This window comes from Monodon monoceros, unplaced genomic scaffold (assembly GCF_005190385.1).
Source record: "Monodon monoceros isolate NGI ecotype Baffin Bay Population unplaced genomic scaffold, NGI_Narwhal_1 Super_Scaffold_16, whole genome shotgun sequence".
NCBI classification, from domain to species: domain Eukaryota; kingdom Metazoa; phylum Chordata; class Mammalia; order Artiodactyla; family Monodontidae; genus Monodon; species Monodon monoceros.
Genome location: NW_021703772.1, coordinates 72,070,356 through 72,087,462, shown reverse-complemented (window position 1 = coordinate 72,087,462; position 17,107 = coordinate 72,070,356). Strand labels below are relative to the sequence as shown.

Sequence of the window (17,107 nt, the reverse complement as noted above, 5' to 3'; positions counted from 1 at the left end):
GTATCTGTTAAGGCAACAAAGAGGAGTTAACCCCCACAGGACGCGGAAATTACTGTCTCTTATCACTTTACCACCATCTTTCCCAGAGCAAAGTAAGATGAGATTGTAAGTGTCTTCACATTTTAGATTTCTCACCTGTTTGACACACCTGCTAGACTCCAGGCCTTTCAGCCCCAGGCCCTGACGTGTCCGGCTGCCTTCAAAAGCTCTGACATCGTTTCCCAAGGAGTCATGTTCTCCCCTTCAGTCACCTCCATGAGAACAGTCATACCTGTTCTCTCCTTAGTAGCACAGAGGTGCCGTGACATGGTCGCAGTGTGGTTAAGGGAAGCCCTGGAAGTTTCCAGGAATCTGTCTTCTACTTCTCCTCACTTTGGTTCATCAAATCCACCTGGGAAGGGGGCCGCGTGCCCCAGAGATGGTGCCGTGGAGGACACTTGGGGGCCACTCCCGGGGGACTTCTGTGCTTCTCCTTCCCTGCTGTCAGTACGTCCCACCCTCAGCACCTACACCGTGGGTGTGTGTCTGGGGATCAGGGCCTTACAGAGCATTTCCTGTGTCTGGTGATGTGAACTCTCCTCCCTCTTCTCCCTTCCTTGCCTTCCTGGTGTATAGTGGTCCCTTGGATCAGTTCCAGGACCTCCCACAGATACCAAAATCCAAGGATGCTCAAGTCCCATATATAAAATGGTGCAGTATTTGAATGTAACCTGCGCACATCCTCCCGTATACTTTATTTTTTTTGGCCATGCCTTGCGACATGTGGGATCTTAGTTACTAGACCAGAGATCGAACCCGTGCCCCCTGCGGTGGAAGCGCAGAGTGTTAACCACTGGACTGCTGGGAAAGTCCCATTTTTTCCCCCCTCCAGTATACTTTAAATCATCTCTAGAGTACTTATAATACCTAACACAATGTAAAGGCTATGTAAATAGTTGCTGGCACACAGAAAATTCAAGTTTCGCTTTTTGGAGCTTTGTGGAAATTTTTGTTTTTGAATATTTTCAATCTGCTGTTGGTTGAGTCCACAGATGCAGAACCTACTGATACAGAGGGCAGGCTGTATTTATTTTCTTTCGCTTTTTTTTTTTTCCCAACTGAAATATAATTGACAGATAACATTACATCTCAGATGTACAACCTAGCGATGTGTTATTTCTTTGGATTGTGAAATGACTACCACAAAAGGTCTAGTTAACAGCTATCACCACATATGGTTATAAATTTTTTCTTGGGATGAAAACTTAAGATCTGCTCTCTTAGCAACTTTGAAATATATAATACAGTGTTATTAACTGTAGTCCCTGTGGCGGACATTACATCTCCGCCTGCTGGTGTATAGAAGGGAGGAGCCTGGGTGTCAGGAAGGACCTAGTGGTGCTCTGACCCTGGGGCAGCTCACCCACAGCCCTGCTGCCCAGTGAAGAGCTTGGGTGTTGGTTAGAGAAAGGCCACCACCCCCTGGTGGGTTCAGACAAGGTCTTTTGCAAATAGAAAAGTGCAGGTGGGCTCAGCACTGTTGGGGTTCCAGGCTTGATGGGCAGAGGGCACATTGGATTTCAGCCTGGCTCACCCCTGGGTGGGGTGCCTGGGAGTAGAGCAGCCCCAGGGAGCCGCTCCTGGGAACCTTGTGCTCAGCCCTGCTCCTTCGGACATTTCTACTCACTCTGCAGGCCGCTAGGCTTGAGGGCTTGTGTCCCGACTGAAGCTATGTGCAAGTTTCATGGGGTGAGGACAGGGAAGCCGCTTTTATAGTTAAGGAGCACGAGCTCTAAGCTGTTGCTCGGGGTCAAAGTGAGCGCTTCCTTTTTAGATAGCGTTACTCTGCAAAAGGTGGAGAACACGCCAAGCGTAGACTTTACGTGATGAAGGAATTGTGTTTAGAATTTTTGTCTTTTGTTTTACTTTTTTTGCGTGTGTGTGTGTGGTACGCGGGCCTCTCACTGTTGTGGCCTCTCCCGTTGCGGAGCACAGGCTCCGGACGCGCAGGCTCAGTGGCCATGGCTCACGGGCGCAGCCGCTCCGCGACATGTGGGATCTTCCCGGACCGGGGCACGAACCCGCGTCCCCTGCATCGGCAGGCGGACTCTCAACCACTGCGCCACCAGGGAAGCCCTGTTTTACATTTTATAGAAATTGGAATTGAGTTTACTGTAATTATACTGTTTCATCTTTCACTTCAGTTAAAATTATATCTTTTGGCTTCTCCGTAATTAATAAAATTCTGTAATGATGGCAAGGAAGAAAGAAAGAAAAATTAAAATGGCAGTATCTGTTGTCACCATTTGAGTGAATTATGGGCCCAAAAGTTATTTTAATGTGGAGAAAAGTAAATGGGAAACATCATACTCTGTTGAATACGAGTTTTTAAGAAAGTAAATTAAAAGGTACAGTGTAATAATGTAATGAGCTTGACCCTCCTGGGATTATAAACTTTCCTCTTTAACATATTTGCAATTTTAAGAGTTATTCATCTTTACTTTGTTTTATAGAACTCCAGTGTCACCTACCTCTACGCTATCCCCCAAATTGTATAACTTGGTTACCGAATTTTAAGGCATTCATTATCCTTCTGTTTCTTTTATCTTTCAAGAAAAAGAAAAGCAGGGGGGTTCACAGACTCATGAACAAATTACGGTAATTTAAAATTATGCATGCAATTAAGGAGTTTTTTTAGAGAGTATTAAATGTCATTACAGGAAGGGATGTCATTTTGAGCAATAATTGCAGTTTGCTACTTTGGTCAATTACAGCGACTTGCTCCCGAGTGATTACTTGGTAGATGAATTTTAATTTTGGTGGCATGCCTGTGATTTCTAACAATGTGATCTCCCATTGCCCGGCCAGGCTTATGCCAGCCCGGGCCCTGGCTGGCCCACTGGGGAGCTTGCCGCCAGTGCCTTCAGGCTCCCGTCCAGCTGGTTGTTTTGCTCACGTAGTCGCATGGGACCGGTTGCCAGCCACAGGCTCCCGAAGAGAATTAAGGTTGTGATTCTTCTCTCAGCTGGAGCTGGAGCTGGGGCCGTGGGGGAGGAGACAGGAGCTAGGCATGGACTTCGGCCCAACTTCCCTGGCTCAGAGGATCCAGTCATATTCTGCATAACTATTAGGCAGCACACATTTACACCGGTTGTATTGATGAGAACCTCCAACATACTTAATGAGAAAACTGAGCTTCCCACTTTACGACCTTGCTGGACAGTGCCTCTTCTGTTCCTCAGGATCACATCATTTTTGCCTACCCCCCGGCCCCTTTTTTATTTTCTTGTATTCGTCAAGTCCAGAAGTATATAGGTAATATTGCCATTTCCAGGTGTTATCCAGGGAGAGCTTCGTGGTGGTGATGACCAGACGACTTCCATGTGATTGGGAGAAAATGTACAGGAAGCACCATTTAAAACCCCTTCCTCGAAGGCGGAGTAATCTTAGCCAGAGCTGCTGCTTCGGCTGCTGGACTGCTCTGTGATACTAATTAGCATTGTGCCCAGGGCTAATTTGTGGCTTATCTGTTCTGAGCCTCAGTGTTCGCACGTGTAAAATGAAGGTAACGAAAGAACCTGCATCACAGAGTGCTGGGAAACCTCACTGAGATGTTGAAGCTCTTGGGAGAATACTTGGCATTTATTATATGGTCAAGTGAGAACTGAGATTCTACTGGAAGCACCTGAGAACTTGTGAGTGTGCAGGTGGGTGGTGGTGAAGGGGAGCTGCCCATCATGAGGCATTAATGGGTCCACATCTGCCCTCAAATAAGCATGAGGTCTCCCTGCTGCTCTGTGCTGGTGAGCAGCCCAGGCGGGCCAGACCCTCCGGGTCGCCAGGTTCCTGGGGCAGAGCGCCCTCCTGTGCCTTCCAGGGGTCAGGGACTAGGGCCCTTGTCTCTTCTAAAGATTCCATCAAAGGTGATTGTAACAATAGCAAGTAATATTTATTTAGCATTTACAGGATGCTGAGGGCTGTGCTAAGTGCTTTGTGTGTATGGCACGTTCATTTTTAATCTTCACAACAACCCGAGGAGGTGAAACTGTTTTTATCTCCACCTTTCAGGTGAGGAAACTGAGGGTGAGGGCAGTGACAGGGTGACGCAAATCCCACAGCGGGAAGGGTGCCTGCCGCCGAGCAAGCCCATGCTCCTTCCACAGGTGCGCTCTGCACCTGACATGTTTACAGCCATGGCTGCCAGCTGGAACCACTCGGGAGCCCCGGGCCCTAGCCAAGTCAGAATCTCCAAGGGTGGGGCTGGAGAAACTTGCAAGCTCCCAGGTGATTTCATTGTGCAGCAAGGTTAAGAAATATGGGTTCGGGGTAGATCCACAGACTGATTGGGGGGTAAGTGGTAAAAATACCTGCAGCGTTGCACCCACCAAGGAAATGTCTTTCCGAAGAAGCAGATAGAGAACTGATAACAAATACCTTTAGGAAAGCTCTGCCCCTAAGCACATACCCTCCATAAGACTTTCCTTGTAAAGTATTCAGGAAGACAGCACTGAAACAACACCTGCCAACATTCTTAGGAAAGAGAAACTGTCCAGTAGAAACATGGGGTGGTGTACTGTCATTTTCTTAGGAGGCACTTGAATCACAGAGAGGTTGAGTAATTTTCTGAAAATCACACAGCAAGTTAGTTAAGGGGCTGATTGGGAACTCAGACTATTTAATTCATCTTTTTCTCTTAGGCTCATGAATCTGAAGAGGGAATGGGATTGGTGGGAGAGGGGAGAGAGAGGGTAACTGGCTGTCAAAGTCACCCTGGGAATTTACAAACAATTCCTGCCTGTCCTTTGGTGACCAGAGTCCGATGTGCCCCTCAGTGATGTTATGTGTGCTTTGAAAAAGCTGCTAGGGTTCTTCTGTAATTCCTCTTGCCTAAGAACTGATTTCATAGGCCTTGATAAAATCCCCAACTGTGTCAGCAGCACTGTCTTATTCCTGCTATACTGTTGGCGGTTACTCAAAGGAAAATAATTTTCTCAAAAACCCTTACTTTGGTTGAGCACTTACACTTTTAAAATGCTTTCAAATCCTGTTTGAGTCTGTGCTGTTTTTAAGAGCAAACCTACATAGGGTGGTAGAGCAAGCTTGGCAGGGATGAGTTTGCCCGAGGTTGAGCGTCGCATGTCACTCTTGGGACAGGGACAGCTCTCCTGATTTCTCCTCCCTGTTTTTTCTGCCCTTCCATCCTCACGTGCTGGTTTGTTGCAGGAGGCTGGGTTGGTGCTGACCCAGATGGGGTTGAAAGATGGTCCCCCTGATTGGGTGAATGACGAGGCAGGTGTTGGTCACTTGGGTACAAGCCGTCCTTCCTTCCTTTTTTTTTTTAACTGAAGTATAGTTGATTTACAATGTTGTGTTAGTTTCAGGTGTACAGCATAAGTGATTCAGTTTTATATATATATATATTATATATATATAAATAATTTTTAGTTATATATAAATAATGTATATATTCAGTTTTATATATATATATAAATAATTTTTTAGATTCTTCTCCCTTTTAGGTTATTACAAAATATTGTGTTGTTCCCTGTGCTATACAGTAGGACCTCGTTGATTATTTTATATATGGTAGTATATATGTGTTAATCCCAAACTCCTAATTTATCCCTCCCCCCAACTTCAAGCGGTCCTTCCTTAAATGTAAGTGATGATCCTAATGGCAGGAAGGAACTGACTTGTGGGCCATCCTCACCCATAAAGGGGCTTTGTTTACCTCTCTTCTCTGTGAACTTCTGTGTCTTAGAACCAGTATCTTGTGCCGTGGGCTGAGCCGGGAAATGGAGTGTGCAGAGTAGATGGCCATGCACGGGGTCGGCCTCTGTGTGTGTGTGTGTGTTGGGGGGGGCGTGTGCATGGGGAGGGCTGGGGGCATTCTGTATCGGATGGGGGGACTTCTCCCTGGTGTCCTGGCATTGAAGCAGGGACCCATAGGAAGTGACCCTTTGTCATCTGTAGCTATGGAAAGGGTATTTATTCCTGGCAGAGGGAACTATACGAGAAAGAGGGAAAGACCAGGAGGCCAGGGCATGCTTGCCATTGTTGTAGGACAAGCATTAGACCCAGCATGGTCGCGGTGTGGGGAAGTGAGGGTAAGGGTGCTGGGAGACGGGGTCAGAGAAGGAGCTGAAGGGCTGGGTCACCCGGGGTTCAAGCTTCAGTGGCAACCCAGACCGCTTCAGGTTTTACACTTTGGGTTCTAACCTGTCTGTATGCTGTCTCACTCTTCTGAGGTGTGGTGTCACCACCAGAATAATAATTTCTGTCACTTTTTAAGTATTCTGTCAGCTACTCTTGTGGACACCATATCACTGAAATACCGTGAATTTTGTGTGTTTTGTCATCTTTCTGTATCTTTTAATGATCCCATGTGTCTCTGGTCAAATAGGAGACCCAGTCTGTGTGGTTTTCACACCTAATGGGCAGCCCGGAAGTGGCCAGGGTCTGTCGGGAGTGATTGATGTCGATCCGGGACCATTGAAGGGAACTGTTAGAAGAAACGCAGTGGGCATCTTAATAGGTGTTTAAAGGAGTGTCATTTTTCCAATGACCTGGAGATTTGAAGAAGATATTAGTATAGCTGAAATTTGCCTAAGGTATTCTGTGATTTTATTTTAAAACCTACAGATAACAAACTTCCCTTGATATCTGGGTCCAAGGAGTTAAGTGGGTGGTGGATGTAGTAATTAGTAGAAAAAGCCGATGATTTTCTGTGAGTCTTGTGCTGCTGACAACCCCAAGCATGTGAACATTTTCACGTGTTCTGCTTTTTCTTGAAGGTACAATTCCTTGTAAAGAAAAGAGAGTATTTGCTTTCACTTTTGGCTTTATTATCTCACTGTTAATTATTTAATCCTGTGATGATTATTTCATTGCCCCCCAAAATGAATTTTCTGTTTTTATTTGGATCAAACAGTGGTTTTCAAAGTGTGGTCCCCAGGGACTTTGCTGGTGGCGCAGTGGTTAGGAATCCGCCTGCCAACGCAGGGGACACGGGTTTGAGCCCTGGTCTGGGAAGATCCCACATGCCGTGGAGCAACTAAGCCCATGAGCCACAACTACTGAGCCTGTGCTCCGCAACAAGAGAAACTACCGCAGTGAGAAACACGCGCACCGCAACGAAGAGTAGCCCCTGCTCGCCCGCAACTAGAGAAAGCCCCTTCCCAGCAATGACGACCCAATGCAGCCAAAAATAAATAAATTAAATTAATTAAAAAAAAAAAAAAGTGTGGTCCCCAGACCAACAGCATCAGTATCACCTGGGGGGAATTCATTAAAAAGGCACATTCTCAGGCCCTACCCCAGGCCTACTGAATACAGAGGTCTGATTCCAGAGGATGTGCATTTCTAAATTTTTAACTGTGATTAAAAAAAACATAAAATAAAACGTACCATCTTAACTATTTTTAAGGACAGAATTCAGTAGCGTTAAATATTTTTACATTATTGTACAGTAGGTCTCCAGAATAAAACTAAATCTCCATACCTATTAAACAATTCTCATTTCCCCCTTTTCCCAGCCCCTGGCAGCCACCATTTTACTTTCTGTCTCTATGAATTTGACTACTTTATGTCCCTCGTGTAAGTGGAATCGTATAGTATTTGTCTCTTTGTGGCTGGCTTAGTTCACTTACCCTCGTGTTCTCAAGGTTCATCTATGCTGTGGCATGTAACAGGATTTCCGTCCTTTTAAAGGCTGAGTGATTTTCCACTGTATGTATTTACATATCACATTTTTCCATTCATCTGTTGACCTTTGAGTTCACCTGCATCTCTTGGCTATTGTGAACAGTGCTTCCGTACACAGCAGTGCAGATACCAAGATCCTGATTTCATTTCCTTTGGATATGTACCCAGAGCGGGATTGCTGGATCTTAAGAAACCTCCACATTGTTTTCTGTGGCAGCTGTGCCATTTTACATTCCCACCGGCAAGAATGTCCATTTTCAGTGCAGGTCATACTGTGCACACTCAAGTTTGAGAACCACTGGATCAAGAATACCACCCTTCTCCACAGATGTTGTGACTGACATCTACGTGAGAAATTAATCTTGTTGGGGGACATTCTCCAACAGGTGAGCCGTCTCCTAATTTTGGGAGGGGCCAACGTGAACTACAGGACCGAAGTGTTAAATAATGCCCCGATCCTGTGCGTCCAGTCTCACCTCGGCCACGAGGAGGTGGTCACTTTGCTCCTGGAATTTGGCGCCTGCCTGGACGGCACGTCAGAGAACGGCATGACTGCCCTCTGCTACGCGGCCGCTGCCGGCCACACGAAGCTGGTGTGTCTGCTGGCCAGGAAGGGGGCAAGGGTAAGCAGCAGCCTTCTCCAGCGGGGGAGGCAGGGGCGAAGGTGGGAGGGGTCTTCCATTGCTTGTAGAATTCTCATTTTCTGGGCCAAGCTCCCTTTGGTCTCTGCTTTGTCAAGTTGCAGTGAACAGAAATCACCACATAAACAGAAAAGGTGGAGCTACAGGCTCCAGACAGTGTGTGATGTAGCCTGATGTGGGTGTGTGTGTCACCTCCGAGAAGGAGAGGGGCCATGTGTTTTGTTCGAAGCTCTTACTCTGCTTAATCCTGCCCAAGGGGAGGCTCCCGACCACCAGCAGCCTGAGTAAGGCCATCCTTTCAAAAGCCTGCAAGTGTGGCCCTGGAACTTGTCACAGAATTTAACACAGCACTGGATTGGTTGAAAACATATAAATGTTTGTTTTTTTTTCTCCTTTCTTCTTATTCCGTTTCATGTCTTTTTTTTTTTAAAAAAAAAACCAATAAAATGAGTTCTGTGGGTCTTGGAAGGCATGTGCTTAAGCATATGGTTGCAGGAACACTAGAAGTCCCCAAATTCTCATTTCTCCAGCTGCCAGCTGGGACGTTGGGCAAGTTGTTGAGCCTGTGTGCCTCAGGCTTCTCATCCGTAAAATGGGCATAACAACAGGACCTACCACGGGGCTGTTGTGTGAGCATAAGTAAATCAGTATGTAAACAATACAGAGTAACTATATTGTTAAGGGGTTACTCGAGGACTATCAATGTTAAGAGATTAAATGAGAACAGTGCCAAGTTCACAGTAAACTCTGTTTAGGTTTATTATAAGCACTTCATTGGGGAAGGGAGAAGGTACTTTTGAACAACAATAGAAGTAAATCACTGATGTTTGTCTTTCTTCTTTATAGTTAGGATCTTTAAAGTTCAACGACAAGATATTAGGCTTATAGTAACTATGGGAGTCTTTTTGGTTTTTTCTCTCGAAAATAAAGCATTTGGGACAGGTCACCCTTAGCTCATGGAAGAAGGGAAATGTTGCTGGTAAGCCTTCCCAGTGGGTTCATTACTGCTCATCACCACACCTCCATTTCCACTTCCAAATCGTGGCTGGGCTTTATCCGGAGGCTAGCTGAAAGCTCTGTAGGAGGGGATGGGTTGTGTAGTGGCTCTTGCAAAAGCCCCTGGGTTGAGGTGTAGAGCATCCTCAGAATTTGCAAGCAAGGCTGGACCCTGAATCCTCTTCCAGGCTAATATTTCCAGGCTTAGACAGGGAATGATGTGTTGTCTACTGCCTCTTGCACCATTAGGGGGTATGCAGCACTTGGGTACTCCCCATTTGTGGCTAGCTGGCCTTCTTGGCTTTGCGACCACACTTAGCATGCTGACACGTCCTGGGTCACCTGCCTTCCCCAGTAAAATGCCGCTTGGGGTCCCTTCCTGCTCTTCCTCGTTCAGAGCTGGGTTTTCCAGATCCCTTCCTTTCGCTGGCTTTCCTGTCTCAGTAAGCAAAGAACTGCTCTACTCCCCAAGTCATAGCTTGTCACAGCAGATTTAGAATACTCTGCCCAAGTTACCAAGGTTGGGAAGTATAGGTTTTGGTCTGTCCTCATACCTGCTTCCCAGAGAACTTGGAGCTCTGAGTCATTTGCGAGGAGGACGTCTTGTGATCACTAGTTGTACAGAGGGAACCCGAGGCCTGGAATAGTGCATTAATTACACCATAGTAATTCAGACGGAGACTCTCCAGAGAGACATACTGGGACATTATCCCCTTACACCTGCAGTGGGATGGGGTTTGTGCAGAGCATGTGTGGGGCACTGTGACAAAATGATGCTAAACCGTGACCTTCCCCTGTTCCTCCCCCCCCCCCCCCCCCCCCCCCCCCGCCCAGGTGGACCACTTGGATAAGAAAGGCCAGTGCGCTCTGGTCCACAGCGCACTGAGGGGCCACGGCGACATTCTCCGCTACCTGCTGACCTGTGAGTGGTCTGTGGGCCCACCCCAGCCAGGCGTGCTGAGGAAGAGCCAGGCCCTGCAGCAGGCACTGACAGCGGCCGCCAGCATGGGCCACAGCTCGGTGAGTGGGGCTGCCAGGGCCCTTCCTGGGAAACCGGGAGCCCCGTGTAGCCCAGTGGGTCTGGTGTTTTGCAGCCACCTTCTGAGTTGCTAGCTTGTGATGCACCAAAGGAATGAAAGAAAATGAGGGTTTCACCACGTGTAAAGATCTGTTGTTATCAAGCCTGTCCTGTGAGTGAAGACGCAGGGGAGTGCCCACAGTCTCAGGTGCTGGCCCGGTAGGGGCTGGCTGCTCCCACGTGGAGCCCCTCCACGGTGTGCATTCTCTGCTCTTCCTTGTTTCTTCCCCTCTTCCTTCCTTGTTCTATTTTTACCCTCTAGCTCTGCTGTCTACCTTTTTCCCCTTTGATTCATTCTTTTGTCCTTGTGATCTTTTAACAATAATCACGTGGAATCCTAATTATAAACTTGTTCTTGAGTATTTGAAGGATTTTTAAAAACAGAACTTCAGTGCTCTGGTAGCATGAAAGAGTGCTTATCATTCGTGGTTCCTGCACTGAAGGAAAACCTCATGCCGTAGTTACATTGAGCACTTCATTTCTGGTAGGTGTCAGTATTCCTCGATTTGAAGAATTCATTGGCATCTCCTGACCCGTGTGCCTGCGAATTTAATAATATTTTACCCTCTCTCTCCGTGTATTTCTCACGCTGTATTACGTATCTTCAAGCAGTTATAGAGTTGCCAGTGTTTGGTAAGATTCTTCCCCACAATGACTAAAACGTAAATTTGGTTGCAAAGCCAGCTGGCTGACTTTTAGCATTTAAAACGCTAGAGCAGATACACGCACACACTGCTAGCTTATTGTTGGCATTTAAAACATCAAAACTATACACATACACTACTTCAGCCAACACAATATATTGCAGTAAGTTGAATGCAGAAGCATATAAGAAAACGCAGTTGTCTTTTCTTAATACAGACATAAAAGAGATTTACAAAAATGTGAAACGATGCCAGTCAACTCATCTATGTGTTTTAGCTTGAAGAAAATACTCATTTCATAAAAATGTGTTAAATGTTACCATGTGGTGGGTTTGTTATAATTCCTTTAAAATAAAAATGTAAATAAATACTTTTAAATACCCATATACATAGATTCAGAGAGAGCACGTTAAGTCCACTTATTTGAATGTAGATGTTTTTCCTCTTTAAACTGTTCCCTAAATCTGTGTGTGTCCAGAATGTGCAAAATCATCTTAGGGAGCACAGGGAAGCCACAGTGGATGTGACCTTGGTCTCAGCTCGTTTTAAAGCTGGCTGCGGGGAGCTGTGGAAAAGCAACTACAGTACATCCAGTAACTGTTTCGTGGAAAAGGAGAGGATTTGTTCACCAAAAGACTTGAAGGGTGTATTAGTTTCCTCATGCTGTTGTAACAAGGGTCCACAGACTTTAGTGTCTTAAAACAACCTGTTCTGGAGGTCAGAGGCTGAAATTAAGTTGGGTCAGGAAGCCAGTGTTCCTTCCGGAGGCTCCAGAGGAGAGTGTTTCTCTATTTTTTGCAGCTTCTAGAAGCCACCATTATTCCTTAGCTTGTGACCCTGCCTCTGTCTTCAGAGTGTGTCACTCTAACTGAGGCTCCTGTCTCCTGATGTCTTCCTTCCTCTGACCCTGGTTCCTCCTGTCCCTCTTATAAACAGCTGTGTTCTTATCAAGTGTATATCAAATATACACTTGGATAATTCAGGATAATCGTCCTGTTTCAAGATTCGTAATCACATCCGCACATCCCCTCCTGCCACGTAAGGTAACATTCACAGGTTTTCAGGACTAGGATGTAGGGCCCTTATTGGGAGTGGATTGAGAGACTGGAAAATGGCTCCGGCGAGCTCGAGGCCGCTGCACACGAGCGGGGTGGATGTTGGCTCTGGTTCGGGGCTCAGATACTTCTGTTTCCCCGCGGGCCAGCACCCCTGCCTCCACACCTGTGACCCAGCCTGCTCTTTGACAGAGGGGAAAGAATAATGTTGTCAGTAGAGAAATTTGGAACAGCACTGTTTTATTTTACTGAAAAGGTATGTACATCACCTTGTTTTCCTTCCTTGTGAAAAAAGGCAGTCACCGTCTTCTGGCGACTTATGCAGAAACTGCACTGTGTATGGTCTCCCCTGTCCTTTGTTGATTAGGCTGGCATATTTGGGTCATGTTGGAATTCATTAGAATTCTGAGTACCTAGTAATCCTGAACAATGTTGCCGAAATTCACTGTCTTTTTTTCTTCTCCGTCTCAAAGGGAAAGTGTGAATAGCATACGAATTACGCTGGAAAACCGTTTTCGTCATGTTTTCTCTCCTTGTGCAGCATAAGATAATCATGGTTAAAAAACAACACACTCTCTCCTTTGATACATAGGCTACAATAAGCACATATGGCTTTGAGAACTCATTAAATCACCTTGCCACTTCTGACAGGTGGTCCAGTGCTTGCTGGGACTGGAAAAGGAGCATGAAATAGACATCAATGGCACCGACACACTGTGGGGAGAAACAGGTAATTATGGTTCCACTGCTTGTAGTTGGGGCCAAGTAGCTTCGTGGCGTTTTAGCCCGCATTTTGGCCTAATTGTCTTAAGAATGGCTTGGGGTGCATCTAGTCCTATTGTTATTTTATCACAAGGCGTTTGAAGTTAAGAGCTTTTAAAACTTCCCAAATGGCTAGTAAAACTTTTCTAGAAGCAAGTGTAATTTGAATCATTTTGGATTTACCAGCAGTTTCTGTGCATGTGATGAATGTCAGCTAGAAATACCCAAATTAAGGTAGTGGTTTCTGCTTTGCTGAGTTTTCTCATGTCCTAACCAACCTGGTCTTCCTGTGACCCGTGCAGAGTGAGCAGAGTGGGAACTTCCAGCCCCATGTTCAGGTGAATCAAAGGTGCTTAGCAAGGAAGGCTCTGGCCTGCCTCCTGGAAGGAGAGTAGCACTCAGTCCTCATGGAGCCTGCCTAAAATCCTGAATACCAGCTAACAAGTCAGTTTCCAAGGGTGTGCGGGTGTGTGTTGAGCTGTAGTGGAGGAAGGAAGCCTGGGGCGAGTACATCTGAGTTGGATACTTGTCAGATTAATATAAATAACACTGCTTTGAAATTTTCCATTTGACTGAATTGGTATTAGAAATGTAAGACTTTGTTAGCAGTTGTTGTTTAATAGATGTAACCAAGGTGTTTAATATGCATTTCCAGGCTGTGTCCTGTGTGTGTATACATAGTGTATATGACTTCAGTGTCTCCTGCAGAGATTTATTTCCAAATGCTTCTCACTTATTTCCTAACAAGCCAAATGGTAGTGTGTAGAGTCCATCAGCTAACTCATACTTATTAGGAAAAGCCTCAGAGTTTCCTGGTGGGTATCACAGGTGCTCACCCCCCGACCCACGGTTGCCATCACACACACACGTGGGGCTTACAGTTGCTAGTTGTGGTGAAGTGGGCCATGGAGGTCCCGGCAGGAGGAGAGGTGGCATGACCTGGGGTTCAGGGAGAGCACAGGACCCCCAAACGGGATTGGATTATGCTTGGGGTACACGTGTGTGGATGTAAGTACTGGCCTTAGTTCCTTCTGGAGTCTTTCCCCCACCCATTTCTCTGTACCACAGTAGGGGCTGCTCTGTAATTTGATAGAATGAAAGCTTCTACCACTTCCTATTGTGTTGCAGGCAGCAGGATAGCTGGGCAGGTTAGCACGTGACTTTCTTTGTGCTTAGCCAGAAGGTCCGAATCCCTGCCTTCCGTTGCCTGGTTACCAACTTCGGGCAGGTAACTTTGCCTCCTTGTCAAATGAGGTAAATAAGTTTTTATAGGATTGCAGTGAAGACTAAATGAGATGAGATAATCGTGGCCAAATGTTCCCAATGATCAGATTCCCTGGGGCAGTTGAGCCTAGAAATTCTGATTCATTAGGCCTAGCTAGGGTGAGTCCAAGACTCCCCTTTCCTAACAGGGCACCCAGGTGGTTTCGTGGCTTCAGGACAAATAGAGAAGCGCTGTGAGAAGCTGTCTGAAGTGCCGGCCTTACAGCACCAGTAATGAGAGGAGCTGGTGGTGATGATGAGGGTCAGTGCTAGTAGCAGTACAGTGACAGCCCTCACTTAGCTCAGATAAGAATCTCCAATCTTTAATATTAGAGTTGAGTTTTCTTTCTGGAAAAAAAAGGCCAGAGAAGCAGAGAAGGGCTTCATTTGAGGGCTCTGTGTGAGCAGTCTGTTTCGTCTGGAGATGGTGAGTCCTGAATTTCAGTAACCACCTCCCTCCCTTCCCCCTTGAGAATCTGCTCGGTTGCAGGCTAAAGAAGCACGTAAGAGAAGCTACAGACGCCCATCAGCCTCAATGAAAGGATGAGTAATAGTTCAGCCTCTCCCTTCCAAAGCCTCATGCATAACCTTCAGACCACTTTGCAGCCTGAGAAGCAGGTCACCTCTTCCCTCAGCAGGCATTCAGCGTGAATTAACTCAGGCAAGCCTTTGAGAGACTTTTGAAAAAATTTAAACCAAGAGAAAGCTAAGCACTATTTCTCAGGCTTCGAGGCCCCAGCAGCACTCTGTGGCTGCATGTCAGTAAAACCAATCTTGCCTGCTCCGCGTTTTTCTCTCTCATACCTTTCTCCTGTGTTCCTTCAAAAATGTCCACCAATGTCGGCTACCACAAACCCTCCTGATTGCCAGGTCTGTGGTTGTCAGAGGAATACTTTGAAATCTTGAGGAGGAGGTTTCAGATGAGAAAACATCTGCAAATAATGGGGCTTTGCACGAGTGTCTGCTGCATTGCCCAGATTGTGAGGTGTGTGTTTGGGATTTGGCCACATAGGGTCCACACTACCTGACCCCAAATGCCTTCTGGAAGAGAAGGCCCCGGTGCTGATGACAGCCTGAGTGGATGGGTCAGCTCATAATCCTCTTCTCAGCAAGTCGCCAGCTGGGGGGTCCCCAGCAGCTGCTCTGTGCACTCTTCCTAATTGCTGGGGACCCTCAGAGTGAAAGCGATTGTTTTGCTTCCTGGTTTGTTTGATCCTCTTTCCTGGGTGTGGTCAGTGGTGCTTTGTGTCTAAGGCACTCTAGGATGGAGCTTGTCTTTCTCCAACCGCAGTGAGAGGGTAGGATCCCAGGAGTGATCGTGTCTGGGGTGTGGGCAGGTGATGGGACAACCAGACGCTGTGTGTGAATAATGCCGTTCCTTATTTCTGTTTGACCCTGTGTGAGTTCATACAAGTCTATTCAGTGTAGGTTAGCTATGGACAGCTTGGCATTTAAAATGCCAGCTGATGACGGGCTTCCCTGGTGGCGCAGTGGTTGAGAGTCCGCCTGCCGATGCAGGGGACACGGGTTCGTGCCCCGGTCCGGGAAGATCCCACATGCCGCGGAGCGGCTGGGCCCGTGAGCCATGTCCGCTGAGCCTGCGCGTCCGGAGCCTGTGCTCCGCAACGGGAGAGGCCACAACAGTGAGAGGCCCGCGTACCGCAAAAAAAAAAAAAAAAAAAAAGAAAAAAAAAGCCAGCTGATGGGGCTCCAAGAGAGGGTCTCCAGGGTGTGTTCTTGGCTCACCTGCCCATCTTTGAAGGGCCCGTTGGTTTCCGTGCAGCACTACGCCGCCCTGTTTGGAGCACAGCTACCCGCCCGTCTGTCCTCTCCCAGCCACGTCCAGGAGGTGGGAGCGCCAAATCAGTGCGCAAAGTCCTCCTCCACTTTTCTGCTGGGAGGGACCCTTGCAATCCCGGGGGAGCTGCTGTGTGTTGCACAAGTGGGGTTTTCATGCCTGTTGCCGACTGGAAGCAGCAGTTCATCGGTGAGAGATAATGACAGCGGACAGCCGGGGAGGAGGGAGCACAGGGGGCACAGCCCCACGGGAGGCCCCCTGTCACCCAGGCTCATCCGCGTGGAGGTGATGGCAGTAGGTTCAGTTGTGTGTCTTCAGTGCCCTGAGCATCTCCCTGCTGACGACCTGGAGTCACCAAACAGTGTCCCGAAAGGGGGGTGGCTCCTGCCTTAGGTATAAAGAGACAAGACAGTGTATAGAGTAGATTTTTAAGACATTCATCTAAAATGGGAACAATGTTTACTTTGGGGTTTATTGCAGTAAACTCAGAGTTTTAAGAAAAGTTGCAGAATACAGATGTGCCTTGGCGATATATGGTGACTTTGGTTCCAGACCGCTGTAATAAAGTGAATGGCACAGTACAAGTGAGTCACACAAATTTTTTGGTTTCCCAGCGCATGTAAGTTACGTTTACACTGTACTGTAGTCTATTAAGTGTGTAATAGCTTTATGTCTTTAAAAAATGTATATACCTTAATTTAAAAATACTTTATTGCTAAAGAAATGCTCACCATCATCTGAGCCTTCGGTGTGTTGTAATCTTTTTGCAATAATAACATCAAAGATCACTGATCACAGATCACCATAACGAGTATATAATAATAATTAAAAGTTTTTAAATACTGCAAGAATTACCAAAACATGACACCGGGGCACAAAGTGAGCAAAGGCAGTATCTGCAAAGTGCAATTAAATGAGTTATGCCTGTATGTCTGCTGGTTTTGGAGAGCAGAGGGCCTAATTTATGTAAGTTTCCCTTTCCACCAGCATTTGGAGCCATTTGCTTTTTACGTCTGTTTGATGTCTAGATCCAGCCCTTCCAAAATCAGTCCTGTAGCTCTTTAGCGCTTCTCCTCGGGCTTACGCAGTTCAAGGAGTGTGACACTCAGGTGGAGGGGGGGAGTAAGGAGAAAGCTCGGAGCTACAGCGCAGTGGGCTTGGGGTGCATCTCCACCAAGCAGCTCTGC

At 46.8% G+C, this 17,107-nt stretch overlaps 1 protein-coding gene across 7 annotated transcripts in view; it reads left to right on the top strand.

The window, feature by feature from the left end:
* TANC1 (tetratricopeptide repeat, ankyrin repeat and coiled-coil containing 1) overlaps positions 1-17,107 on the top strand; it is a 230,222-nt gene that overhangs the window by 188,971 nt on the left and 24,144 nt on the right. For all 7 annotated transcript variants that reach the window (XM_029225497.1, XM_029225499.1, XM_029225498.1 and 4 more), the window contains 3 exons: positions 8,070-8,306; positions 10,155-10,340; positions 12,749-12,827. In XM_029225497.1, coding sequence (XP_029081330.1) covers positions 8,070-8,306; positions 10,155-10,340; positions 12,749-12,827 — 502 coding nt within the window. The remainder of the gene's footprint in view (positions 1-8,069; positions 8,307-10,154; positions 10,341-12,748; positions 12,828-17,107) is intronic.